The sequence below is a fragment of the Euwallacea similis genome, chromosome 28 (genome assembly GCF_039881205.1).
Source record: "Euwallacea similis isolate ESF13 chromosome 28, ESF131.1, whole genome shotgun sequence".
Taxonomy (NCBI): Eukaryota; Metazoa; Arthropoda; class Insecta; order Coleoptera; family Curculionidae; genus Euwallacea; species Euwallacea similis.
This window is the reverse complement of record NC_089636.1, coordinates 181,736-208,265: the sequence shown is the minus strand read 5'-3', so window position 1 is coordinate 208,265 and position 26,530 is coordinate 181,736. Positions and strand designations below refer to the sequence as shown.

At 33.5% G+C, this 26,530-nt stretch overlaps 3 protein-coding genes across 5 annotated transcripts; 2 read left to right on the top strand and 1 right to left on the bottom strand.

The window, feature by feature from the left end:
• The first annotated feature begins 1,223 nt into the window (after positions 1–1,223).
• LOC136417560 (transmembrane protein 138) lies at positions 1,224–3,708 on the top strand. Its single transcript, XM_066403317.1, has 4 exons — positions 1,224–1,544; positions 2,241–2,313; positions 2,884–3,055; positions 3,429–3,708. The coding sequence occupies exons 1-4, from the start codon at positions 1,414–1,416 to the stop codon at positions 3,545–3,547; spliced, it is 495 nt and encodes a 164-aa protein (XP_066259414.1). The 5' UTR covers positions 1,224–1,413; the 3' UTR covers positions 3,548–3,708.
• Positions 3,540–9,609, bottom strand: LOC136417557 (eukaryotic translation initiation factor 4B-like). The gene is made up of 10 exons (XM_066403312.1): positions 9,495–9,609; positions 9,144–9,275; positions 6,658–6,833; positions 6,474–6,596; positions 5,723–6,116; positions 5,488–5,667; positions 5,183–5,433; positions 4,770–4,887; positions 4,202–4,310; positions 3,540–3,875 (listed from the first exon to the last, which is right to left on the bottom strand). The coding sequence occupies exons 1-10, from the start codon at positions 9,502–9,504 to the stop codon at positions 3,776–3,778; spliced, it is 1,593 nt and encodes a 530-aa protein (XP_066259409.1). The 5' UTR covers positions 9,505–9,609; the 3' UTR covers positions 3,540–3,775.
• A 2,015-nt stretch (positions 9,610–11,624) lies between these two features.
• Positions 11,625–26,188, top strand: LOC136417517 (bridge-like lipid transfer protein family member 3B). 3 transcript variants are annotated; one of them, XM_066403232.1, is made up of 25 exons: positions 11,626–11,840; positions 12,631–12,832; positions 14,604–14,792; positions 14,848–15,073; positions 15,138–15,304; positions 15,368–15,533; positions 16,248–16,346; positions 16,800–16,948; positions 17,002–17,185; positions 17,393–17,425; positions 19,314–19,406; positions 19,460–19,641; positions 19,694–19,820; positions 19,881–20,050; positions 20,632–20,845; positions 20,903–21,042; positions 21,478–21,631; positions 22,307–22,522; positions 23,413–23,580; positions 23,636–23,775; positions 23,828–23,962; positions 24,565–24,843; positions 24,895–25,075; positions 25,568–25,752; positions 25,813–26,188. In XM_066403232.1, exons 1-25 carry the CDS (start codon positions 11,797–11,799, stop codon positions 25,915–25,917), a joined length of 3,948 nt encoding a protein of 1,315 aa, XP_066259329.1. In that variant the 5' UTR covers positions 11,626–11,796; the 3' UTR covers positions 25,918–26,188. The 3 variants fall into 3 exon arrangements, with proteins under 3 accessions (XP_066259331.1, XP_066259329.1, XP_066259330.1); XM_066403234.1 differs by lacking the exons at positions 25,568–25,752; positions 25,813–26,188 and adding an exon at positions 25,193–25,231 and having other exon boundaries at positions 11,625–11,840; positions 24,895–25,119; XM_066403233.1 differs by lacking the exon at positions 17,393–17,425 and having other exon boundaries at positions 11,627–11,840.
• The last annotated feature ends 342 nt before the right edge of the window (positions 26,189–26,530 follow it).

Genomic DNA, 26,530 nt, shown 5'->3' with positions numbered 1-26,530 from the left:
ACATCATGCTATAAACTCTAGGCAAAAGCATTGTTATCTTTGTAAATTTACCAGATAGACAGTTGAGTCAATGGAAAAAACTGCATATTTTAAACAATTTTATTATCAAAAGTTAATAAAACTTTCTTAAGATATTTTTTATCCTTTTCTAGAAAAAAATCAAATGTCACATTGGAAGATAAAAAAAGGTATAATACAGAAACAATAAACGAATGTATTTCCATTACTTTTCATAAAAGTCATTTTATTTTTTTGCATTTTTATAGCCTTTCTGTGAGACAAGTTGTGGGAAATATCCTATCGGGGTCCAACTTCCTATGGTTACTTGCCGAAAACCATATATAATATGATCTTATAGATCTCCTCCCATACGTACTTAAAACATATATAATATAATGCTCTGTTACATTTAATATCACAAATAAATGTTTTAATATTGACCATCGCTCATAATATTGACTAAGTTCTTTCTTGTCCTATGGCTATTTAGCTATAAGACACCCTGTATGTGGGTGTAAAATGATAAATATCTATGATTCGTGAAATAGTAGTTAACAATATTTTGTGACATTTGGAAACATCTTAAATCCTGCCCTGTATTGTATTATGGTTGTGGGTAAGACGGCTTTGCAGGGAAGTGGGAAGGGTAGTTTCAAAATGAGACGATAAATGTCACTGTTAGCAATGTCAATGTCAGATGGAGATGAGTTCAGCAGTGAATTTTATGTTGCTGTTATTCTGATAATTTAAAGGCTAAGCCATACGATGACTCGCGACCTTCACCAGCGACTGAAGTTAGTTAGGCATTGTTTATAAATTATACAATATAGAAAAAAAACAAGATGTACTGAGATGTAGTAAGTAAAAGAGATAAAAATCGTCTTCCCAGCCATGCGTCGTTAGTAATGGAAAAAAGAAACGGTTTAAGCATTTAATTATTGTGTTGTATGTACTTATATAGAGTCGTTGGTTTATTAAGGAGTAAAATATCACTTAAATTAAAATGCCTAATCTTTAATGAATATTCTTCAAATGAGCAACATTTAACAATTAATATAAATAAAACATTCCCGCTAACCGGGACCCAGTTTGCTGCGCAGTTTGATAAAGAATTAGGTCGCTGGTTATACTGGCGACCATCTAAGTCACTGGTATAAAAATATCGCTCATCTCTAGTGTCAGAACCCTTTTAAACAAATCAAAACAATTCTAGAACCAACACTGAAAATTTTTTTGAAGAAGTTGACGGAAATTTAGAGAAATTTGAGAAACTAACAATACCCTTAACTCAACTTACATTACAATGAGAATCTTGATTGAAATCGTCGAGATTAATGGAATAAAATAATATATTTGTCAAATATATTAAAGGCCTGCCTGCCCCGTTTGTGCTGTTGCAGTTTGTGGTGAGGCATGAAGATTACAACCAGCCGATATGCAGGAATTCTGGCAATGCAAACTTTATTGCTGATAACTGACTGGATAATTAACATTATTTCATGTTTAGCAAGGCAAAGTAATGCTGTTATGCTAATCCTCTTCATGTAAGAAGGCAATTGTATGTTGTGTTGGTAATGTGTCCCTTAGGGCTAAACTTATTGCTTTGGTAGTAATATTCTATGTGTTGTGTGATTCAGATCGTGGACTTTTATATCAACGTTAAGAAATCAGGCATAATTTCATAATACTTAAAAAACTTCAATAGAAAGTGGTAATTATTTGGTTTAGGTGCTGTCTTAATTGAGCTGCAGAGGAGGTATGAGTTTTCAAGCCTCTGCATGATTTTATTTAGATGTCCTTCAAAAAAAAATTGTGAAAAAAAATAGCAAACTTAAAAATGAAATGATATACTGGGTGTCTCATTTAATATATCAAAGTTGCTATTACTTTTTTATATGGGGTGTTTCTGAAACATTTCTATAAATGAGTATAGTAGTGTTCCTCACCTAGGCAGTTTTTCTTTCGAAGTATTGTAACTAAAGGCACATTTGCCTAATTTCCTAGGGAGATTAAAACTATAAACATAAGATGATGCAAATTTTCAATCATTTACTAAACATCTGACCTCTTTCCCTAATTTCCATCTGCCTAGTATAAGGGGTTCTAGCCCCTTTGAAAAGCAATTTTTGGAGTGTGTTTATAAGAATTTGTTTTATTATTTTAATCTCTAGAATCATTTCCTAAAATATTTTGACGTTATTTTCAGACACCCTGTATAATACATTATGTTTTGATTCCAGAGTTCAAGATGCCTGTCTCATCATAGCTTTATCTGTGCTTCTGTTGACATTCTTTTCAACATATGTATTTCAAGTAAGTATGAGAATTTTATGGGTCCTTAATTTTTGACTTGTTAATAAATGTGGATGTGATTATATGCATTTGAAATAGATCTTGGAAGAGCAAATTCAGAAACAACTTATGAAGTAATTTATTTCACTGTTAAGCAATGCACCTCAATCAAGTTTAGAAAAATGGAAATACTCGATTAATGAAATGCACATCAACGTGACAATTTGGTCAAAAGATCTTTTACAATGTTCTTAAGTACTAAAATTATGAATTAACACTTATTGGTGTACTAAGGGTAAGGGGCGATTATTGGCTAATTTACTATGGATATCTTTAAAGCATAATACTTAGATGAATAGAAAAATTGGACTTTCATTGGATTGTTATAGTTATACCAATTTAATGAAACACAATGTGTCTCGCCCTTACAATATGTTTTATACTACACTTGTCTATATAGGAGTGTAGTATAAAGCACTTTATCCTGAAATTTAAAAAGTGAAAAAGACCGTTTCGAACAGGTGCCTGTATATCGTTTTGGTGGCTCTAAAAGGGTAAACATACTTAATTTTCGTTTTATTTTCTTTGCAGACTGGGTTGGTATATCTTCTGTACGAACGGTTTAGAACTACACTGGTTATTTGCATGTTCTACTTCATTCTGACAAGTATATTGCATATTTGGTCGCTGGTCACCCGCTGGAACCACTCCAAGTATAATTGGAGCACGGCATTTTTCATTTTATTCATTTTGCAACGTCTTGGTAAGATTTCCTTTATTATCCTTTTAAAATTGTAATCTACTACTATTGTGTTGTTCTTTTATTGACTTAATTTGAACTGTTTATGATTTCTGTTTTTGAAGATATCGAAATAATACAGAACGGCAAATTAACGTTTAACTTCAAGTTTTCTGCTCTACTACTAGCTGTCTTAAATAAAACTTGCTTTTTTTCTCATTATACTGCGCATATTTTTATTTGTCATTTTAAAATCTTTATTCAAATATAATTTAGATAAAAACACTAAAATCCAATAAAATAAGTTTGTGACGTCATAGCGATTTAAATGTTAAAAAAAATGTATGTTTAGATTATTTACTACTTACCAGTCACTCTAATGTTTGAAATATTTTAGTCGCCACGATTTACTACTACTGTTACAAAAGAGCCTCCTTAAGGATAAGCGACCAAAGATTCTATGAAGACATTGACGCTGCAAACGGCGACAAGCAAAACATCCACCAAATAGAGTAATAAACAACCAGTGTATTACCGAAAAAAATTGTCTTGTAATTTATCGACACAATACAAATCTTAAAATATTAACAAAAACTATACACGTACAAAGTGTTTCGTATTTAAACAAGTAATATAGCTACACTATATTTAAAATAATAAATATGTAAAAGGAGTAATTAATTGGTTTTACTTAAATTATTAGATTAACTCGCGCCGAACTCTGGCGTATATGAAAATCATACGTTAATCGTCGTCGTCATCTAGTAACGCGAACTTATTGCTTGCCTGAAAGTTTGGAACTTCTGGTTCCTGGAATTTCGGCATCTCTTTTTCTGGACGCTCTCTATACACATAAAATATCTGTTAAAACCTTGAAAGACGATACACATAATAATTCAACTGAGCTTAGATTGAAAATTGGCGTATTCGGAAACTACAGATTATTCCCGTTCAAAATATACACTTTTAAGCGAGTGCAAATGTAACTGATATTTAGAACTCTAAAACAGTGCTTGCAAGGAATCTACACACATATAAAGTAATCAACATGACAAAATGTTGGAAGAAAATTCGCTCTGTAAAACTACCAATTTCTGAATACGTCATGACATTTACTTCAAGACGACCGCTACATTTTTGAACCGTATCTAATGGTAGCACGTCCCTTACCTTTTCTCTTCACGTTTGGACTTTTCTTGCTTGTCAACTTTTTTCCTGTTCTCGGGCGACTTGTGATCATTCCTGATGGCCCCTGACCTGCGGGAATCTTCATCGGAAGCTATGGAATTATGTATATGTTGAATAACCTATTACTAAACTAAGCAATAATTTAGTGGTGAAAATTGTGATGCCCGCCATTAGCATTTTAGAAAGAGTGATAGTTACGAGGCTCGTTAAATTAGGAAAAAGTTATTGCTTTTAATGCTTATTAAGAATTCAACTTGGAATTCGTCATGTTTTCTGAAATATGTCAAAAAATTCAAAACATATTCAACAAAAAATATGAAAACAACTTGGGCTATTGACACTTTTTGTAATGGTGCTTCGAACAAGAAGCTGATGATGGAAGAGTAAAATCGAAACGTCGCATCACATCCAATTTATACCTTTTAATAGACAATTGAAAGTGCCAATGACAACGTTTTAGCCTTATTACTGTTCAAATAAGACCAAAGTATAATAAAACTATTCAAAACAGCTTTGTTCGTCATCGTTTACTCTTGAAAAAGTTACTCACCGTTCCTTCTCTCTCTTGAAGGTGGCCCTCGATCTCTGTTGTTCGTCTCTCCCTTATCTCGGCTATTGGTTCCCCGTTCTCTCTCGTCTCTTCTGACTGCTGGTCGACCTCTGTCGATCTGATACGAGACGCTTTCGTTAATATAACATTGGCAAGTACAAACGCGTATTATTGTCAAAGTGCTTTATCAGATTGACTAATCACCAAAGTGTTTTTCTGAAGAGGTGTCAGAAATTGTTGGAAAGTTTAGGGGTCATCACAAAAATCGAGGGGTTAAATAATACGTAAAGGGAAATACGCGTTATAAGTTAAGTTGGAAATGCATAGAGTTGTTCCATATATTTTGACTATTCTATAGTTACATTATTAAGGAGTAAAAAAAAACAATTTTCAACAGATGTTAGGCTACTCACATTTCCCCTATCTACGCTGTGGTCCCGGCTACCTGCTCGTTCCTTCTCCCTGTCTTTACTCGATTCCCTCAACCGCTCTTCCTGCTCTTTGAGCAGTTTCTCTTCGATTTGCCTCTCGCGTTCGGCAGTGTCCACGGGTTTTGCATTGCCGAATATTGAGGCTGAAGGCACAGCAGGTTCCGGCTTGACGATCTGCTCTAACGGCTTGGTACGAGGAGCCAGATTCAATTTAGGACGTTGCCGCGGCTCTGCTGTAAAACGAATTTCATATTACACCGTCAAGAATATTATTAAATACGTACCACTAGCAGTAGCTTCAGAGTCACCCTCCTCTCTTCTGGAGAAGTCCCCTCTTCTGCCAAAACTGCCGTCATTCCTTTCGTTATCATCGTAGCGCCTATACCCGCCCCTTCGATCATCCCTGTCCTCCCTTTCAAACCTGCTACTGTTTCTGTCGGAATCCCTATAGTTACCCCGTGCATACCCTTTAAATTAAATAACATTGCATAAAAAGTTTAGACTTTGGAGATAGTTTTTTACCTCTATCTTTATTATAACTACTAGAGCGATCGCCGTCCCTCCAAGCACCCGGCCGATCTTGATCTCTATTTCTATTAAACCCCTCTCTGTCTCTGCCAAAATCCCGGTCCCTATTAAACCCTCCTTCTCTGTCTCTACTGAATCCTCCGTACTCTCTATCTCTGGTTGGCTCTCTCATGCCTTCTCTGGTAAAGGCGCCACCACCACTTCCGCCGGCGTCTCTATCTCTGTTGAATCCGCCGCCGCGACGCTCTTCCACCAGTTCCGGCCGATTAGTTGACCGCCAATCGCCGCCGGTATCAGTCCTACTGATTTGATCACCCATTCGGCCTCTACGTCTATCGTTATCAGAATTTGACGCTACTTCTATTCGTATCCTACGGTTTTTTAGGTTCTAGAAGAGAACATTGTTTTGCTACGTGCAGCTAACGGTTATTGCGGCGGCCGTTACGAGGAAAACTTCCCTCACACAAAATGATGAGTATGCGCTGGGAAAAGCTTTTAGATCTAAAAAATCGGCTCGAATACAGTAAATGCAATGATTCCAAATGTGTGAACCAAGTTAAATATGCTAAAATCATTTGTGGTTTAATAGCAAAATTTATGAAGTTAGAACATTCCCTGAGTTCAAATAGAAATGAGTCAGTTTAAAGGATGTAACACAAATTACTTAAAACGACGTTTATTACTGAATTGTCCCTCGTAATCGGCGCAATGAGCTTGGCAAAGCAGTAGGTATAAAAAAACTTACGGTGTCAGGTAGAATTAGCGCGCTCATTAAGCTTTCGCGGTCTTCAAACTCAATGTAACCAAAACCCTTGAGTTTAGGGACTTCGCCGGGTCTATCGTCCTTTGGTATCCGCATATTTGATATCTAACATAGTAAAACTCAAAGTAATATAAACACTTCCCAACTTTCAAGTACCAAATATTACCTTCATATTCCTAAAAAAATCTGCGATCTCCTCTTCATCTACGTCGTACGGTAAGTTAGATAAATAAGCCATAAACGGGGGTTCTTTAGGGACTTTGTTCTCGATATCTTCATAATCCCTAGAAGCTTTGGGTGCCGTGGGGAGCACCACATTGACAGTCTTAGGATCCAGCGAATCTTACATACGAAAAAATAACACCAAATTATCACTAAAACCTTTTGAGGTGCCATAGATTTAAATCCGGATATAAAAATCAGATTGATCGCCGCATTTGGTGTCAATGTGGGCAAAGGTCCGCGGCAGATTAGTCTGAATTGAGTTTTGACGGTTCGAAAATCGTCAACCCGCAGATTGAACTAAAATTGCCGGCAACGAGAGTTTCCAACCTACCCGGATGCAGCACCTATGTCATTAGAAATTAAGACAATCCCAGGCTTACGCATCCGGACTGGCATCTTTCTGGTTCCCTCGCCTTGCGATTATGCAAGTACCCTGCTAGAGGATAATAGCCTTTCTCAGACCTTCCCGTTGCGTGATGTGTAATGAGTACACTGTATGTAAGCCCCAGGTGCGAGATTGCCGCGAACCGTAAGTTCCACTTTGACGAATGCGAATTAATCACAATCTCATCATGAAGAAAACTGCATTTCTTAAATTTTAACTCATCAAATACCTACTTTTAAAATGAGATATTCATTGACATAAATAAATATTGTAAACACTTTAATGGAAATCCATTGGGAGTCGCCAACAAAGATCAACTACAAATAGGATATGTAATTTTGCAGATTTAAGACTGACAAGACCTAATTTGTATATCTACTGCAATGAATAAATACCCTCTCTCTATCTCGCTTAGAAAGGAATAAAAATGTGCTTTTGTTAATTAATTGTTAAAAATAATGGTATATTTCCTGCATTCTAATGATTCTTTAATGAGTACTGAATTCCAAATTTTGACTTTGTTTCCAATACCTCCGGAGCTATTGTTTGCCAAAACTTCCAAGGCGTGAAGTAATATCCCAATGAATTTTGCCCATATTTGGATTAGGAATTTTGAATTATTAAATAATGTTAAAGGTTAAATCTGTAAATTTTCCTCCTTTTTTTAAATTGAGAACAATTATTCAGTCTTACTTGAAGGTGTTTACTTTACATATACGACATTATTTATTTATTTTAATTGGAATGATACCCTTACAACTTTATAAAAAAATAATTGATAAAAATGTAAAATCTGCATTTATCACCCATATTCAAAATTCAAAAATGTAGCAAACTAATTTAGAGTGCTCTATGACTATTTTATATTAAAAAATAATTATCGTTTTATTTCATTCAAATGACAAATATGATTTATTATTTATACTTTTTTATATTTAATAAAATAATATTCAGTACAAAAGAGGAACCTAAATAGGTCAGTGGGAAGGTTTTCTACTTTTTGAATGATAAGTGCTTTGAATACTTTTCCAACATTTTTAGCAATCATAAGTGGTTGCCTAATTGGTTAATAGCTGACTGTTTTGGATGAGTTACTAATAGATTTGGTGATTGCGATAAATAGGTCTTTTTTCCATTTTTGAGATAAGAATGGTTTGTTGAAGCAAAATTTATTTATTTCAGCTATACTGGGTGACAATTAACTACTTTAAGTTTGGAATTTTTAGTGTTTATGCAGAAGTAAGCATTAGAAATGAGATTTCATTTTGAAATGTGCCTCACGAAGCCAAAATCACTCATTTTTGAACAGAGTGACTATAAAATCACAATCTGCAGATGCATAATTGGGCCTACCACATCAGTGCCTTTTCTCTAACTAAATATCAACACCAAAATTTTAATTTATGTTTGACTTTTATTCCTTTCAGAAGTAATAAAGTTGTTCATAGCAAAAAGCTAGAAAATTAGACACAAATGAATATTAAGTAAAGGTTACAAAATAAAAATTTGCAAACAAATTTGCTTTGCTCTTATTAGTTTTAATAAGAGATAGTATAAAAAATATTTTGATAAATAACTTCTTCAAGAATTAATAACCCCACTGACAATAAACTGCCCTGGTTACCTTAATGAGTTAAGAATCCATGAAAGTTACCTATCTGATATCAGCAATTACTTTATCTATGCCAAGTTTAACTGAATAAAACATTTTAAAATACATATTTAAAACCACTTATTAAATTTAATTTTTGTTAAACAGGGATTACTTGGCAATTACTCCAATTTAATGTTAGGATTTTGAAATTGTAGATAAAAAAAACAGTAATAGGTTCTACAAATTGTACATATAACTGCCTAATTTCCATTTCCAGTTTCAAAAGAAATGAGATCAATTATTCATTTCAAATATGACATTATATTGCTCATTTTTGTTATATAAAGAATAAATATATCATGGATATATCTATTTAAGATTGAAAGCAACCTAACAATAAATATGAAAAATCGTGCAATAAAGCACTGGAAAATGGCAATATTCTTACCATACTCATCGACTTCATCTGCCCAGCTTGTAGTGGACTTCCGAATAGGCTGTGAGGGCAAAGTTCCCGAAGATTCTTGCAAAAAGTCAGTCAATGCAAGGGTTTTCCCTTTGGTTTTCTTGCTTTTCTTTCCTGAAAATGGAATTATGTGTTAGCACGAGGTTGGGAATTGAGCGTTTCTAAGGGTGAAGCGAGGTTAAATTCGACTAAAAAATCCGGCACTTAATACGAAAAAGGGGCCGCATTGGATATTAAGGTAAAGTGGCTGCAAAAGGAGATTGGAATGTTTTTTAAGAGTACGTGCAATGGGGAACAGTTTTACAGTTACTAACATAAAAGTAGCCTACTAACCTGAAGCCATATTTTGCAGCAAAGAACACGAAAAATGAAAGGAAATTGGTTTTCGGTTTGGTTTGACACCGTGCGATTGACATCGACAGAGGCACCGCGACGTCAACACTTCCGGTCAGGAGCACCAATAACAGCGCAAAAAAGTCGAGCAATTAGAGTGGTGGTTAATTGTGAGGAGCTGAATCTATAGGAACGCTAACTAAAGACGTGATTCAGAATAAAATCGTTGGCGATGTTGATTAGGCAAAATATTTCGTTCGCCAATTTCACTGGACAAAATTTTCAGTCCCACTCCCGCATGTTATTAGAATCAGGACCTAAATATGGAATGTCGGTAATATTTATTTCCAGAAGAGGGCTATTAACTATTTAGTTTACCTACTGACGTTTCATTTAAAGAAAGGAAATTAATTTTTATAAACGTTAGAAAACTATGTGCAACTTTAAATATGCAACATATGTATATATCTTGTTAAATGCGCGCACCAACAAGAAGCAGACAGCGACATGTTCAAAAACTGTCATTCTTTAGCGATTGAGAAAAAGAATTTTATAGTGCTTCACACATTTTAAATATTCGTACACATCCCATGTATTTTAGTTAATCGTTTATTTTCGTTTTTCTACTCTTTTTTCCTAGATTCTGGAGACGATGACAGATATGTCATCGAAGCGTTGGCAACGATGTTTGTCCAATACCTAAGGGAAAAGTAATAATTGTTCTCAATTAGTTTTAATTCAGAAAAGCTTACATTTCCACCTTCCTGGTGCGTTAAGTCTAAATAATAAAAAAACATAAACAATCCGCCTCGTACATATAAAACGTGTGTATTTACCAGTTACCAAGACATGGATCTATTGGCCTTGTTGTTGCTATGCACTGGTAAATGTTCTTATTATATATACTTTATATTTCAATAAGAAGCATGTCTAAGCTATTATTTACTTTCTGAGACGCTCAGTCATTGTCTTCGTTGACTTCTGAATCGATTTTGACACACGCTCAAAAGTGTCTAATTAACCTCTAATGAATTCACCAAATCTGTATCTCTCCTCCATTTTCCATAGAAACCAGAAGAAAAAAACTATTTATTCTTCTTTTTTTTCTTTATTTTTAAAATTTATCCTTGATATAATAACAGTAAGGATCAACAGTCGATTTCAAACGTATGGAATATTTATATTTATAACAAAAATTTGCTTGTCCCTGAGCTGATGTAATCAGTTTATTTATAAATCCGCAGAAATGTCTTCAGAATGCACTTCGTCTACCACATGAACAGAGTTATTTAGTAATTTTACCCAATAACTTAATAAAACTGATATTGTCATCCGTTATTTTCTGAACGTTGATTAAAAGGTGAGAAATTTTAATTCAAAATTGAGAATATTTAAATTTGAAAAATAAGTAACACGTTTTTTTGTAAGGCGAAAATGAATTGAACATAAATTTTATGGTTAAAGGGAGTTCAAGGTATAATTCATACAAAATTATTTGTGAAAGTGCCGGTAATTTTAATACTGTGTAAAATGCATGATTAGACATGAAGACAAGTGACTACAAGAATTTAGCAACGCTATATGAAAAAAGTGTGGAAAATTTTTTAAAGAAACTGTAATAGAATGCCAATTAAGCTTTTATTTTTTAAGAAATGAAATAAATTCCGAATATTTTGATAAAGGAAAAATTACCAAGATGATTAACCAAAAGATAAGATGAAAACACTGCAACTCGTTAGTTCTAGTTTGTGTGTCGGCTTAAAATAACATATAGCAATTTTTAAGTAACTGAATTTTCTAAGGCAAGTTCAAGTTAAATTCAATAAATGATGAAAGAAGGTTATTAAAAAATAAAATAAAACAGAATCCGTGGTTTGTTTACATTATTGACAATGTTGACGTGCCCTTCTTCAAAATCTAAGGCTGCCAGTTCGTTACATCACTATACTAAATTCAAACATTAATATGGACCATGACAAAACGGCAAAACCCCGAAACCCCAAGATTGGAGTTTTGGATTGCACAAAAGTATAACCTGTTCTTCCCGTCAGTGTTAAAAACATCTGATTATGTTTTCCAAAGTTGGAATGTGTCATAGTCATTCCCACATTACAATGGTGATGTCAATATGTCACTGTCAGCTGAGGTTGAAAATATTTTTTTCCAAAAATTTAGTTTAAAGAAAAAGATATTTTAATGTTTGAAATAATTTTAAATTGTTTTGTTTTGAAGCAGATCTGATGTTTACACACAACAATTAGAAAAATAATAAGTAATATATAAACGTTTTCAAAGCCTTAGTATGGTTTCCATTATTAAAAATCAGTTACTGAAACATTTATCTAGGTAAGATACCTTTTGTCTATTGGCTATTGATTGTAATTTTGTCGTTTACGCTGTCTACAATTATCTTTATCACAAAATTCTTGATATTCTTGGGAAGGACATTGCAAAAACAGTTGTTTTAAAACTTGTTTCCCCATTAAAAATGTGTACTAAATTACAAACAGCATTTTGCAGTACTTTTTTAACTTAACATGTTTCCTGCCATGAACACCACTGGTGGTGCCCAAAAATAATATACTCCTGTACCATGAGCATTACTGGGTGGTGTCATTAAGTACCTACTATAGCCCATGGGCTGTAAACAGTGACCATTAAAAAACACTCAATGTTTACAATTCAGCACCTACTGCAAAGTTTTTTTTAGTAATCACTTATTATAGCTGCTACTTTGTAGGAATTTATTGAAACTTTAAAATAGCCTACCAGAAATAATCATTCAAATAATACTAAATGGCAAAACTGTCTGCAATATGTATTCTGCCCTCTCCAATGAATAGTTTGTATCTGGATTGTCATATTTTAAATGAAAAGGCTTTAGTGGCAGTTAAATTTATATCATTTTGCATTAGCACTAATAAGTTGCAACTCCCAGTTGCATGGCTACAAAATGTTAAGTCACAAAGACATATCTATAAATTTTAAAATAAATTAAATTATCTCAAAAGTAGATGTACACTCTCATATACACCTTCTGTTATAGTGCTCATAAATAGTTTATTATTTACCTTCCAAGACCTGAGTTATTAGGTACCCAGGTATGTATCTATTATTAGAAACTTTTTATTCACAGGTTCACAAAAAACCTCTCAGCAGATAAAATAAATCTCAGTACCTTCAAGGGTGAAGGTGAATTAACCAATTTGGAATTGAATGAAGATGTGATAACTGACTTATTGGAATTACCCTGTTGGTTGAGGTTGACCAAGGCCTGGTGCAATAAAGTGACATTCAGGATAACATGGACAAAGCTGAAAAATGTGCCAATATGTCTGGTAAGAATTATTTTAGCAAACAACTGTATTGTGTATACAGTCAGTCACAAGAGTGTTTCTGAATCATTTAAACTGTTAGTATATCAAGGATTTAGGAATTATAATTGAAAATTGATGTATGTGACATGTGAGATGGTTCAAATTATCTCTTTTAGAGATTTTTAACCATTAAATATAATATCAACATTCATGTATAAGAATAAAATATAATTTCTGATAAGTCACAAAAATATTGGTCCAACTGACTGCTGGTCTGATATCTTTCTAATTAAAATTAACACAAAGATATTTTCTATATATACATATTGTTGTTTACAAGCGTTTTTAGATGCATGGACAACATGTTTCAATAATATTTTTCACTAGTAACAAAAATAAGTTGTCAAAGGCAAGAGTATTTTTAAGAAATTTGAAATTTAATAGTAAAATTAGAGAGAGAAAAAAGTCTTACTCTTACTTAAATTAGTAAAGTTATCAACAAAAATCATACTAGTGTGCACTACGTTATTAAGTTACAAAAAAACCGGAACTGTCTCCAAAAAATCAAGAAAATGGCGGAAAAACGTTAACTCTCCAAGAAAAACGCACACTTATTTGGAAAATGAAAGGAAATGCGATACAGAGTGCCGCTATTTTGGCAATGCTAATGTCGGAAGCAATAGAGAAGAAATTAAAAAGAAATTAGAAAATGTAAGAAGCGTTTTGCGATCTCCCAGATACCATGGGAAGGTCTTCTGAAAGAAACTGTTTATTTCAAATATTAATTAGAAGAAATGAAGAAGTATTTGAACAAGGACGAACATTTTTGGAAAAATATTTTGTTTACTCCTGCGAGTAAGTTTAACTTATATTGATCAGGCGGCAATAGCGCCGGATCAATATAAAGGTTTAACGTATTGAACACCGCATTGAATCCAAAAATTCTTTGTCCTACAGTTGAACATAAAGTGGTGATGTTACGGTTTGGGGATGACTGTCCGCGGCTCGGGTAGGAACTTTAACATTTATCGATGATAATATGACTTAATATCTATGTATGTATCGACATTTTGCGTGCTAATACACCATTATGTGTCGAAAAATTTGAATTGCTAAATTGGATTTTACAATAAAACAACGAACCTAAACATAGCGCCTATAATGTTAAAAAGTGGATTGTTCATAACATAATGTGCTAAAACTTCTTGATCACCCACCCTAGTCGCCAAACCTGAATCCAATAGAACATCTGTGAGATAAATTGGGTAGAAAAATCCGCTTTCCTAACATTGAAAAGAAAATTGCAAATCGGGAATCTTTTTAAATCGTTTTATAGGAATAATAGCAACAAATATTATCTCAAACTACTACAAATTCGGTTTATTTAATGCCGAGATGACTTAAAGAAGTTATTTTAGCAAAAAGGGGCCCTACAAAGTTTTTTTTATTAATTACAACATAATAAATATTGATATGTTGTAGTGTAAGAGTGTTTTTGTGACTTGCCAGAAATGACTCTTATATGTACATGAATTCTGATTTTACATTTAATGATTAAATTATAATAAAGAAGATAATTTGGGCCTTCTTACATGTTGCATATGTTAATTTTCAATTACAGTTCCCAAATGCTTGTTATACTAGCAATTTAAATGGCGTTCAAATACTTCTATGGCTGACTATATATTAAAACCAAAAAATATTATTACAAGACTGACCTTGCGTCTAATAGGATAATAGTGAGTTGTCGGCTGTTTCTTGAAAATTAATCAGCATAATCTTTTTTTTACAGAGTCTTGATGAAGTAGACATAAATGTCGAAACATGTGAGGAATTGAGGAATATGTCTAATGATATTTCATCCGCTTATGGTCCACCTGGAAAATACAGCTTTATCCATAAAGTGATTGATGGAATTACAGTTACAGTAAACACTGTAAACATCTCATTCAACAGCCCTGCATTTGTGGCTACTCTTCAGGTACAATAGTTAAAACAGCTTTTATGGTGGGTATTTTTATCATGTTTTTGGACAGATCCAGCGAATAGTCGTTGAATCTGTGAGTCCGAAATTTGTCCGCATGGATTTACCCCTAACTCGCTTAAAAAACCCAGAAAAAGGCCAATTATTGATATTTAAAGAGCTTCAGTGGCAGACCCTAAGAGTCGAGGCCAAGTCGACCAAAGATAGTACGTTAACTCCGCTGAGGTTGCTGACTAATCAAGCGAGATGTCGCATTACTATAAAAAAAAGACTTTCTGGTAATAATGAGATGATTTCATATTAGCAAAACAATAATTGAGACTGTTTGATAATTATTTTTAGACTGTTTTATACTCGGTTCTCGGTTAGTGATTATCTTAGACGATTTACTGTGGGTGTTAACTGATTCGCAACTGAAGGCTGCTCTGCATTTTCTAAATTCTTTATCAGGTTTAATAGAAAGAGCAACTCAGTTAACTCGGAAATTAAAAGCAGCTAGGAAACTAGAGGTAAATTAAATAGTTAAAATTTCTCAATTACCATAGTTAAACTTTGTTTTTTCTCATCGTTAGGAATTGCCTGAATATCAAGCTCAGCTAGCCCAGGAAGCGCTACAAAGCTTTGCACCTAAATCTGCCAAAGCTTCAAGTCGTATGTTCGCTCAGTATGATGTCATAGAGACATCCTATCATTTTATGTCCAATCAAATTGTCTTGCATTTATGTGATGATCCAGGAGGTAAGATTTTTTTACAGTCTTTGAGTTTGCTTTGATTTTTCGGCTGCATTTAAATATAATTTCGATGTGGAGAATAATATGCGAATCAATCTTCATAGATACTGGTTTAATTAGATGCGAAGGAGTTGTACATAGTGGTTCAAATTTTATGCATTTAATGAATATATCAATAACCGTAATAGATACTTTAGAATTAATGTGGGAATCTGGGGTTAGTTCTTAATAAAATAAAATGTGGGGAAAACAGAATCCACACAACATTCTGAGAGGGAGCATTTAAAACAGTAAAAAAGAAATTCATCATTGGCAAGTTAATATTGATAAGTTATGAAACCGATAAGAATTAGGTAACACATCGTTAAGTGGTCATCAATTTGCGTTTCATTTAACTAATCTTGGATCTTTTATGATTATCAAGATAGCACAATAATGGTACTGTTTAAAAGAGCCACCCTATGTATTTTTAATTAACAGCTTTGGATATGTTTTTAATGATATCATATGTAATCTAAAGGGTGACTATTAAAAAAACTTGTCACATTTGTTGATAATAGTAAATAGCTTAACCAATGCTCTATATGTACGATTCACCCCTTACTGCAAGGTTTTTTTAATGATGACTTACTCTATGAAGTGCTATGTTGAGAGTGAGTCATCTTATAAATCAAACTCTACTTAGTTGCAAAAACCAGTATTTTTATTCTTATTTCACAGATGGAAGATCCTCATATCCAAATCTTCAAGACGGAGGCGCCCTTCAAATCTCCATTAAACGGTTTCAAGTGGACTTCTATCCCTACCATTTGGCTAAAGGTAAATTCATACATTCCAATCAAGAAAACACTTTATTATAATGGACAGTTTTATTATTATGAGAATAAAGAAAAATAAGAAAGTTCAATAGTAAAGTTGCAATGTTTCTTAATGGCCGTACAATCATAACACATCCTTTGTCATCTACTGATCAATTCAATAGAATATTGGGAATTTTCACGCGAAAACAGTAAAAAAAATTTGTAATAGGCACCTAAAATTTTTGAATTGATCTTCTAGAGAATCAAATTTGAGTTTTTGAGGTTCAAATCAATTTGAACAATCGATATTTTCAATCAAAATTATTAAATCGTACTGTGCTCAGAATGAAAATTGTCATTATATGACTATGCCCTATATTTGGGAGTTTTTTTTTATGGAGTATTTATTTTGCAATTTTTGCATGAAATTCTTTAGATGAAGTACTTTAGTGTTAGTATATTCCTCTTTTAGGAGATAGAAAGCACTGGCCAACTTACAATTCCTCATCTACGCCGCACACTATTTGGCAAGAACAGGCTTTAACATCGTTTAAAAATAGGTTTATGGATCTCGTAAATTATAATAAAGTGCAGCATACTCCCTTAAGTAGAATGCCTAAAGTAAGGACCTAATGATTGATGCGTAAAAAGAGATTTTGCTAATTCAGTTTTAGGGTGACTCTCTTAACTCTGACAGTCAAAAGCCAAATAGTCCAAATTCAAGTGAATTGAAGAAGAAATTGCAGCTGAAGTTGAATAAATTAATGACAACGTCGATTGTATTACGGGTGGATGATTTTACTGTTTACAGGGTAACCACTTCTGGGAAAAAGCAGATTTTGAAGGAATTCCTTTGTGGTAAGTTATCAGTATCTTTTAAGGATATATATATTTTTGTCAATTTAGATTCATATTTTTACCAAAACTACACTTTAATATCCACAGTTTGGTTAGGAATTTTTTTTTTTTTTGGCAACGATGAGCGGATTTCACTTGATATTAGTTTTTAAATTAAAAATCAAAGTTAAAAAGTATTTCTTGAAATGTCCATTTTTTGTTTATTAGCAAGCCATAAGAGGAGAGATAATAAGGCCACAGGTACCATTAGAATCTTTTGTTTGCGTTGTTGGATTTCTGTTAGAGGGAGCTTCTTACAGCACTAGAAAGTAGCAACTTAGAATATTATTAGAAAGTGTTCATTTAGATTTCGTTTAGAACAATGCCCTTTGTGTTCTTCCTCAAATTTAAGGATTGCGCTTTGTTAGAAATGAACAGGCTCACACATCCTCATCATGTAGGTATCTTGAGAATTTAAAATTTATCGCCGATATATTAAATTATGGTGTTTTCTTCAATATTGTCTATTTACACGACTTTTAAGGAAGAGATTTATGACATTTGACTTGGAAGTATGCACCGAACGTTTCATTAAAATGATTACATTTTATTTTTTCTACCATTTTAAAACAAAATGTTAAATATAAAAGTTGTAAAAAGGTTAGAAAACATAAGACAGAATTTGATATAAAAGAAAAAAATTACAAACTGGAAATTTGCAAGCAATTTTCATTTTATAACATGTTTTTCCTTATCCGTATTTTTCCTGACTTTTTCTACGACAACTTTAATAGTTGTGAAAGATCAATCAAAGTCAAACAGAATTGAAAATTTTATTATTCAAATTTAATTAGAGAAAGAACATTAATGAAGTAGGCGAACTGACGCACCTGCTGAAAGTGATTACATTCACTCTATCGAAAAATGGGCATGTTTTCATTTTATGTTCACGCTAAAGTTTTGTGGCCTTTGTAGTAAGAGTTCAAATTTAATGATTTGCCCGATAGGCTGCAGATAGTGAGAGTGAATGGTAGGCACTGCGTCCATAGTCTATATGATGTCTATAGGATATTAAAGTTATTATGAATTGGCTAAAAAAATAATTAACAACATTTGTATAATTTTCGTTATATCGCTTATATTTTCCTGCCAGCATATTTAAAAAAATAAAATTTTAAACTTTGCTATTTAAAGTTTTTCCTTTGAATAACTAAAGTCTTGTCATAATGTAAGGAATTACCGTGTACAGTCGTGGCCAATTTTTGGGTCTCTTAAACCCGATCTTTTTCTATGTCAGAAATACTTGTTTTCTTTTGACTGTCGATGCCATATGTGGGCCATGTTTAAATGAACCAATCTTACGACCTAACTATTGTAATCATTGTTAACTAACAATGTTGTCATGACGTCAAAGTTAAACTGAGTTGGTACAAATTAAATGAGTTAACGCATACCAAAATCAGTTTTATGATGACTATTATTACCGTTTATACGGAAACTGGAATATACATATGCTATCATACGAAGCCTTATCATTTTAAATTGTATACAATTAGTATTCATTAAGTTATGCATTATGTGCTATATAAACCCAGCTTAAAATTAAATCAAGACTAATGAAAGAGAAATATTTGAGCGATTTGTTAAATTAAAGGCGGAACATAATTTTAGTAAGTGCATGCAAAGTGCTTTATCTATAGCTACTTTTGGAGGTTTATTTATTAACTGCTTATCATTTTAATGGTAAAGCAACGGACACGATTTAATGAAAGATTTCTTGTTATTATTGTTAAGAGGTCGTACTTTTTAACCAAGAAGTGAAATATGGACAATGTTTCTGTCAATTGAAACATATTTGGTGGTTGTAATAGTAATATATCTTATTAAAAACGAAATAAAAACCAATCTGACAGAGGTCATCGGATTTTAGGGATACATTTGGAAGATTCTGAACACTAAGTGGAGCAAAGCGATTGAAAATATAGAGATATAACAATGGTCATAATAGTCAGGCCATTAATTTATGATTAAATTACTCGCCCTAAGAGTCTGTAGTACTTGTAGGTTTCTTTAACTGTTGCACATTAGTGTTGAATCATTTTCTGGTGTATTTAGCCAAGAACCTTTATGTTAATAATTTATCTTTTAGGGGACAGAGGAAGGATGACTTTACCGAAAGACGCTAGTATAATCCACGCAGAGTATATTTACTATTATTATCCTAGTGATGTTCCCTTTCCAGGTAGGTACGAATTAACACTTTATTATTTTCTTGCCATCATTATCTCATTACAGTACCACCTCCAAAGTTTTACGTCCAACTGAATCCAATTCTAGTCATTTTTGATCGAGACACCTGTCTATGGTTGAACTGCTTCCTTTTAAATCTATTTAGATCATTTATGGACCCCAATAATAAGGATCCATATAATAATTTTACATATATTGATATAAAAATTGAGGCCATATTGCCTAGGGTACGTCTTGTTCGAATCAAGCAGTTGCTGTAATTAAGTGTTCTAGTTTTAGTTGAATTTTGAAAGTACCGATGAATACCACAATCAAAGGGATAGGCCAAAATGTCTTAGCATCCAAGTTACTAGAGCTACAATTACCAATGTTAGGAGTTTGGAGCATTCTTCAAGAGCAGATTTAGGTGCGTTACTCCTGGGGCCACCGATTGTTTAGAAACTGATGCATTTTTTTTAACATTTAGCAAAATGTATAGATTCGTTCTATATGGGTTCCCTATTTTTTGGAAGCGATTTTCCAAGTCAAACAGACGATTTCTATTTAGTCACCCAAAAGTTTCTCAACCACATTTCCGCAGCTGATGATGTGCGACAAGTTCCCAAACAGTTGGATATGTCGTCTTTGGAGAACCCGGTTTGTTATCTACTAAGGCCAAACTCCATTTTTTTATTTTTTGCAGCAGGGTATGCCCGGAGAATTCCCTGTATACCCCCGGAGAATCCCCTGTATACAATTGGCAATCATTTTGATTGTTATATTTGGGAGGAAATAGGGTTGTTAGACTTATTTAGTATAAATAATTAAGTCTAATATCGCTGATAACACTATAACCTCCTTCTAAGCACTTACAATTTAATTTTCAAAGTGTTTTATTCTAACCAAAACTAGATATACAGTGCTTACATAAAGTACTGTATGAATTAAAAGATTTCCATTTTTTTCAAAGATTCTTTTTTTGTCTATATCATATCTCACTTCAAAAATCATCTAAAAACATGTTTGCCTCACTCTTTTTATCCACCAGTTTATATTATATGGGGATCCATGACAAGATGTGCTGCAAAGGATAAGTAAATGCCAACCAAAGTACTGAGCAATTTTATATGAAAAGTAATTTTCGAATCCTCGAAATTAACCAATGGATACGTCCTTGTTTCTTAGTTTCTGTGGAAATTATATTCTTCCCGACGATTGACACGCGTAGATATTTTCAGGGTAGCCAGTTAAAGCGGGAACTTTTCTGGGCAGACGCTAGGGATGTATGGTGCATTTTTTTGGACCCTGTATATGGAGATTTCCTTGGTGCTCAGTCAGATTTTAACAAACCTATACCCTTTCTGGAGGCGGTTCCTATTACCATCTGGCTGCACGCGAGTTTTGATCCCAATAGCACTCTTGAAGGTCAACGTGATAAAGCCAAAAACGCGGGTATTACGTATTACACGAGATTTCAGAAATAAAAGACAAAACGACTTTTTGTTTCAGATATACACGCCTTAGCCTACATATCAAATCTAGTCAGTGTTCAGTTGAACCATTATCAATATTTATTTTTAATGAGATTAGCCGATCAAGTGTCCGAATTGGTTACATTTCTCAATATTGATTCCGACAGAATAATGAAGGTAAGTACGATTTATGCACTTTCTAATGGTAATATCAACTTCAGTAATAATTATAAATGCATGAAAAAGTGTGGATAAACATATACGTGGAAAAGCTAGTGGCGGGTCCGCAGTTAGAATGGAACATTGAAGCACAAATGGAAGAGGACGTTAGGCAACTCGGCCACCACTGTTTTTTTTTTCAGTTTATTTTCATCAGCGATTTTGTTTAAAGTTTAAGTTACTATCCGTCGTCTGGCTGATGTTCAAAACAGTTAAATATTGTAAGACCTCTTCAGATGATCAAGAAGTTTACCATCGTCTTTATTAAATATAAAACATTTATTGAAAAAAACAAACATTCCATTTCAAATAAATAGAACGTATTTATTTAATTATAATTAATGTCTTGCGGAAATATTTGCCATGTAGCGTTATTACCCCAACTCATTTCAGACAGATAGTGATTCTTCTCTAGTTGTTGGAGCTATTATTCCTCAAGTAGAAGTTACTTTTGTAATGCCACCACAAAGTCCTGGAAAAGAATCTTCTGGTGGCGATGGAGAGTCGTTTGTGCCCGACTTTTCTAGTATCGATGATATTACTGTGGGTAAGTTCATATCCAGATTTTAAGGAATTAACAATTGAAACGTAACATGCGAAATTTTCTACTTTAAAACCAGACTTTTTCTCCAAAACGGCTTAACTGATTTTTTTAAAATCATATCAAGGTGCCATAGCCATTCGGTATAATGTATAAACACTTACCCTAAATTAAACGGGTAAATTTCTTTAAACCTATTGAAAATAGACAAATTTAATCACACGATTAAACGAGCTGCCGTTTTTTAGTATTAATACTCGGAATAGATGTCTTTCTTTTGTTTTCTCTTCTTTCTTCCACAAAATAGAGACATATTGTTACGAAACGCCTTGTAGAACTAGTATGATATCAAAAATGGGGTGAAATAATCCCGAGCTGTTAATTTTTTTGTATACCGCTCTGTAAATGAATAATTCCGAATTTTTTTCCTTAAATTAGCACACTAATCATCAAAAAAACCAATTACCGGCAGTGTAAAAAATTCCTTGTGCAATAAATGGAACGTTTTTGAATTTGTTTAGCATTAAATAATCAGGTGGATCATTCTGGGAAAATTGAACTTGAAATTTAAATTTCGTTTGTAACATTTCAATTGTTGCTTAGTAAATATATTTACAGCGTGTTTTGTATCTCAGTATAATGTCTCTTCGTTAATAAATTACCATAAGTTGTTGATTTCAGGTATTTTACGAAATAGTACACGCTCAATTCATCAAATTGAAAACAGCGGTCGCTATGTAACGTATTCGGAAAATACTACTGTCTTGTCGCAGTCGCTCCCAGAGCAGAGCGATACATATGTTGCAAATACTAAAAATCTATCTAACTCATCGTATTCTCCTTCCTTATTACCTAGAATGCAGTCTAAGACCCATATTCCTAACAATATTAACGTTGGTAAGTTTTACAATATCTATCAAATGTGATATACAGGTATTATCAGTCCCAAAAGAAATATAAAGATTGTGTAAGTTGAACGAGGACTACATAAGGTTTAATGTGCCTCCCACAAAGATCAACGGAGTGGATTGCGAGGGTAGCAATTGACGTTGGCAGAATTAGTCCGGTCGACGTCTCCACTTCGATGTTTACATTAGCATTGATTTCGCTGCCATCGCAGTGATGAATTTTTTTTTTAAATATCAGATCAGAGCAAAAATTAGCAATGTAAATAGATTTAAAAAATGATTAATCCGTCAGTAGAACTTACATCAGTAAAAATTCTGAAACGGGAAGAGATCTGGTAACACTGGACTGACTCCGCCTACGTTAGCCGCTAGCCTCACAACCTACTTCGTTGGTCTTTGTCTTAGGCATATTAAACCTTATGCGGTCCTTCTTCCACTCGCAAAATCTCTGTTTCCACTTCAATTGGTGATACCTGTGATTGGCGTTCCAACTTAAATTAACTAAAATATCTCGCCTCGCCGTAGGAAAAAGTTCGTTTCCCCTGTATTTACATTTTTAATTACAGACGGTGCCATTTGCCGAATTTGACAAATGAGTAGGGTGGAAAGGTGTAAATTAAGCAAATGTCAAGTGTCATTCTGCACTATTCATTTTTTGGCTGTGTGAGTTTCTGGTTATTATAATTGTTGTCCCAAAATTGAATTTTTTTATGCTCAATCTCTTTTAATTGCTGGGCAACGTAATTAATAACACCGAAATTAAAATTTATTAAGACTATTCTTAATTTCAATAGGGGAGAGACGTCTGAATTTCTTGGCGAGCCGAGATTTTTAATAAGTTGGCATAACATGTATCAATTAAGCTTAAAAATTTAATAGTTCCAGGACTTTCTTCCGTGAAAAAGGGTTTTAGTACTTTAATGTCTTCAATTGATAGTGCGTTAAAGCAAAGCCCTGACGATATATCAGACACCATTTCTGTTAGAAGCGATGCATCAAGCGATTCCGAACAAATCGTTATGATTAACTTTGAGGAGGATGTTAGGGGTAGGTCCTAATCCATTTATTTCTAAAACCGTTCTAATAAATTACGTATTAATAGGAATGGACTATATGTTTCACGTGAATGGGATGCAAGAGTTTGAACGTGTAGAAGAGGCGTCCGAAGTACTTGAGGAAGCCAGCACAGTAACATCTACAAGTGACCATAGCTTGACCAGTAGTTGCCGAAGAAAAGATTTGGTGATTTTTTTTTTTTGTGCTCTTGTGCTTGACTAAAATGACATTTTCTTAGGTCTGTTTGTCGACATTTAAACTGACGAACGTTGAGTTTTTGCAACAGTCCAAAGGTTATTCGTCCTCGATTAAAGTTCAGGTTGGCAATATTTTAACTGAAGAGTGTTCAAGTATTCCATGGGACGAATTTCAGGTACGTGAGAGGGCATGCATATATTATAGTAAAGTGGCTTTACCGTATATTATATATATATATATATATATATATATATATATATATATGTATTTACGAGCTGAAAGTAGCACTTTGAAGCACCTATTCGGTAAAAAGTTTTACGGTACGCAAATCAATATATCATGTTTTAGTTTTAAAACATTTTGTAGGCATTTAACATTTTGATATACGTGCGGTCAATTTTTTTAATGTACATACACCTGTAAAGGTTTTACTACACGCTAATATATATTTGAACGTACACTAGACAATAAAGTTAACATACATAGGTAGGAGAAATTATATACCTAATATACGCGAAAGTATCTTTGCCACACTCGATTACTGACCGTGTGCGGCAAGTATCATTAACCGTACTTGTTAGATTAATAGCAATATTGATCTAATATTTATTAATATTTTACTTTAATGTGATATAAAGGGATTACTATTATAGTAGGATTAAAAACGTTTAACAGTACAATTTTGAAACATTCTTATTTTACAAACCACTCCCCGAGAACCAACCGCCATAACTTATATAATGCGTTTCATATCCAAATTTACATTGTGCATTTTAGGGTAAATTTAGTATGCGCTCGAGAGGTTGGAGCGAAAATTCCACGAACAGCACTTCCACACCGAAAGTTCGTCTCAGGCTCGATCACACATTAGCATTATCTGCCTCGTCCTCTCTATTACAGATTGACTTAACAGATAGAGACAACCTGAAGCGAGCATTTAAGGACCACGTAATAATGGAAGTGAAAGATTTGTCTTTAAATTTGAACATGAGCACTGTGGTCGGCTTAATGGATTTTGTTGAAGACGAAATAATTCCAATTCCGTTGCCGTTAATTGTGAGTAATCACGTAAGGTTTGAAATGGTGTTAAGGAGTTTTGCGTTTCAGATTTCCGCAGAAAACATTAAAATTCATCTCATCGAAGATCGACCACCTGTAAATATTACTTCCCCTGGGCCAATTCCAATAGACTTAAATGTAGTCCAGGTTTATGTCACTCGAAACGAAGGTGGAATTTTCAGCATAACAAATCAGAAACCGGAAGCTACGTCATTTTCAAAAACTCATAGTAAGAATGTTTTCGTTGGCACTTTAAGTGACTGTATGTGTAAGGTGGGCCCTAAAAAACTCGTGATCTTGTATCTACTATATACAGGGTGTAAAATTAAACCTGGAATTTTTTCAGCCAACCCAAGAATCGAAGTTTTAACAGTTCATCTTTTCAATGCAAAGGCCCAGTCAAAAATGGGCCTTAATATTTCCCACCATACTACCTCCAAAAATAGGCACACTGTATAGGATTTGTCCGTTGAGTCGTTTGCCTATATATCATGTTGAAAACTGATTTGATGACTATGGGTTGTGTAGAACCACTTGTTATAGCCAATATATGCATAATTATCTGGAAAATGTTTCAGCATGTATTTCGATTGGCTGTATTACAACTTTCAATACAGCGAATACTTTTGTATCAAGTTTTCACTTCTTACTCTCAAAGTTTTCCATTAAAACTTAAAAATATTTATTTGAAAGTTCCCATAAAACTTTTGTAACGTTTCAGTTCCTGACGAATCACCCAGCTCTATTAAACTGGCAAACTTATTATCTGATAACGACGAATTAAGAAGAAAATTGCTCGCATTTGAACGCATTTCTGAAGAAAACAGATCTTTGCGAAAATCCAAAGAGGAAAGTACTGAAGAGAGCAACGTGCTAAGAAATCATTTAAAAAGCGCACAGGATGATGTAAGAGTTTCGTCGTTTTGCTCCTTTTTACACTAATTCCGACGATTCTATAATTTTCAGATAAGTAAGTTGCTAGAAGAAAAAAAACGTCTTCTAGACGAGTTAGTTTCTATGCGCGAGCAACTGACGCCGACAGGCAATTGGAAATGGAACTCTAAAAGCTAGCAGTGTTGTTTCGACTGTACTAATTGCTGTAGAAACGACAAAAGCTCTCAGTAGTTAGGCAGTCAATTTTAATGGCGGTACCTGTAGGTTTTTATGTGAAAAAAAAAAAGAATTAACAATTTATTCTTGTCATGGTTTGTGACCTCTTGTTGTGCAATTCGTCTTTAAGACGCGCTATATATGTTAATTTGATTATTTTATATTTTAAGATGTTAAACGTTATCGCATATACGGAGAGTATAATCAAGCAAAAGTAATATTGAAGTGGAAAGTAATTTAGTTTTATTTTTTGTCCCTGAAAAACTTTCACAGCTGAAGAATCTATTACATGATTTAACGGCACGTATCAAGCGGTCAGGAGGAGAGACGATGATAATAGTCCTTCGTCTTAAATATTTAACTCGCCATAAAATACAGAATTTTAATTTTTTTTTAACCTTTCAGTGTTTGGGATAGTTTTTATTCCGTGATATTCCATGGCGTTCGGTCACTTCCTCCGTTGTCTTTCAGGGGTCCTAATTGTCGAGAATAATGTATATGTACAGAGTGTCCACGAAAAAGATTTTACTGCATAGAGATTGTAAATGGTGAAAGATATGAAAATATTGTAAAA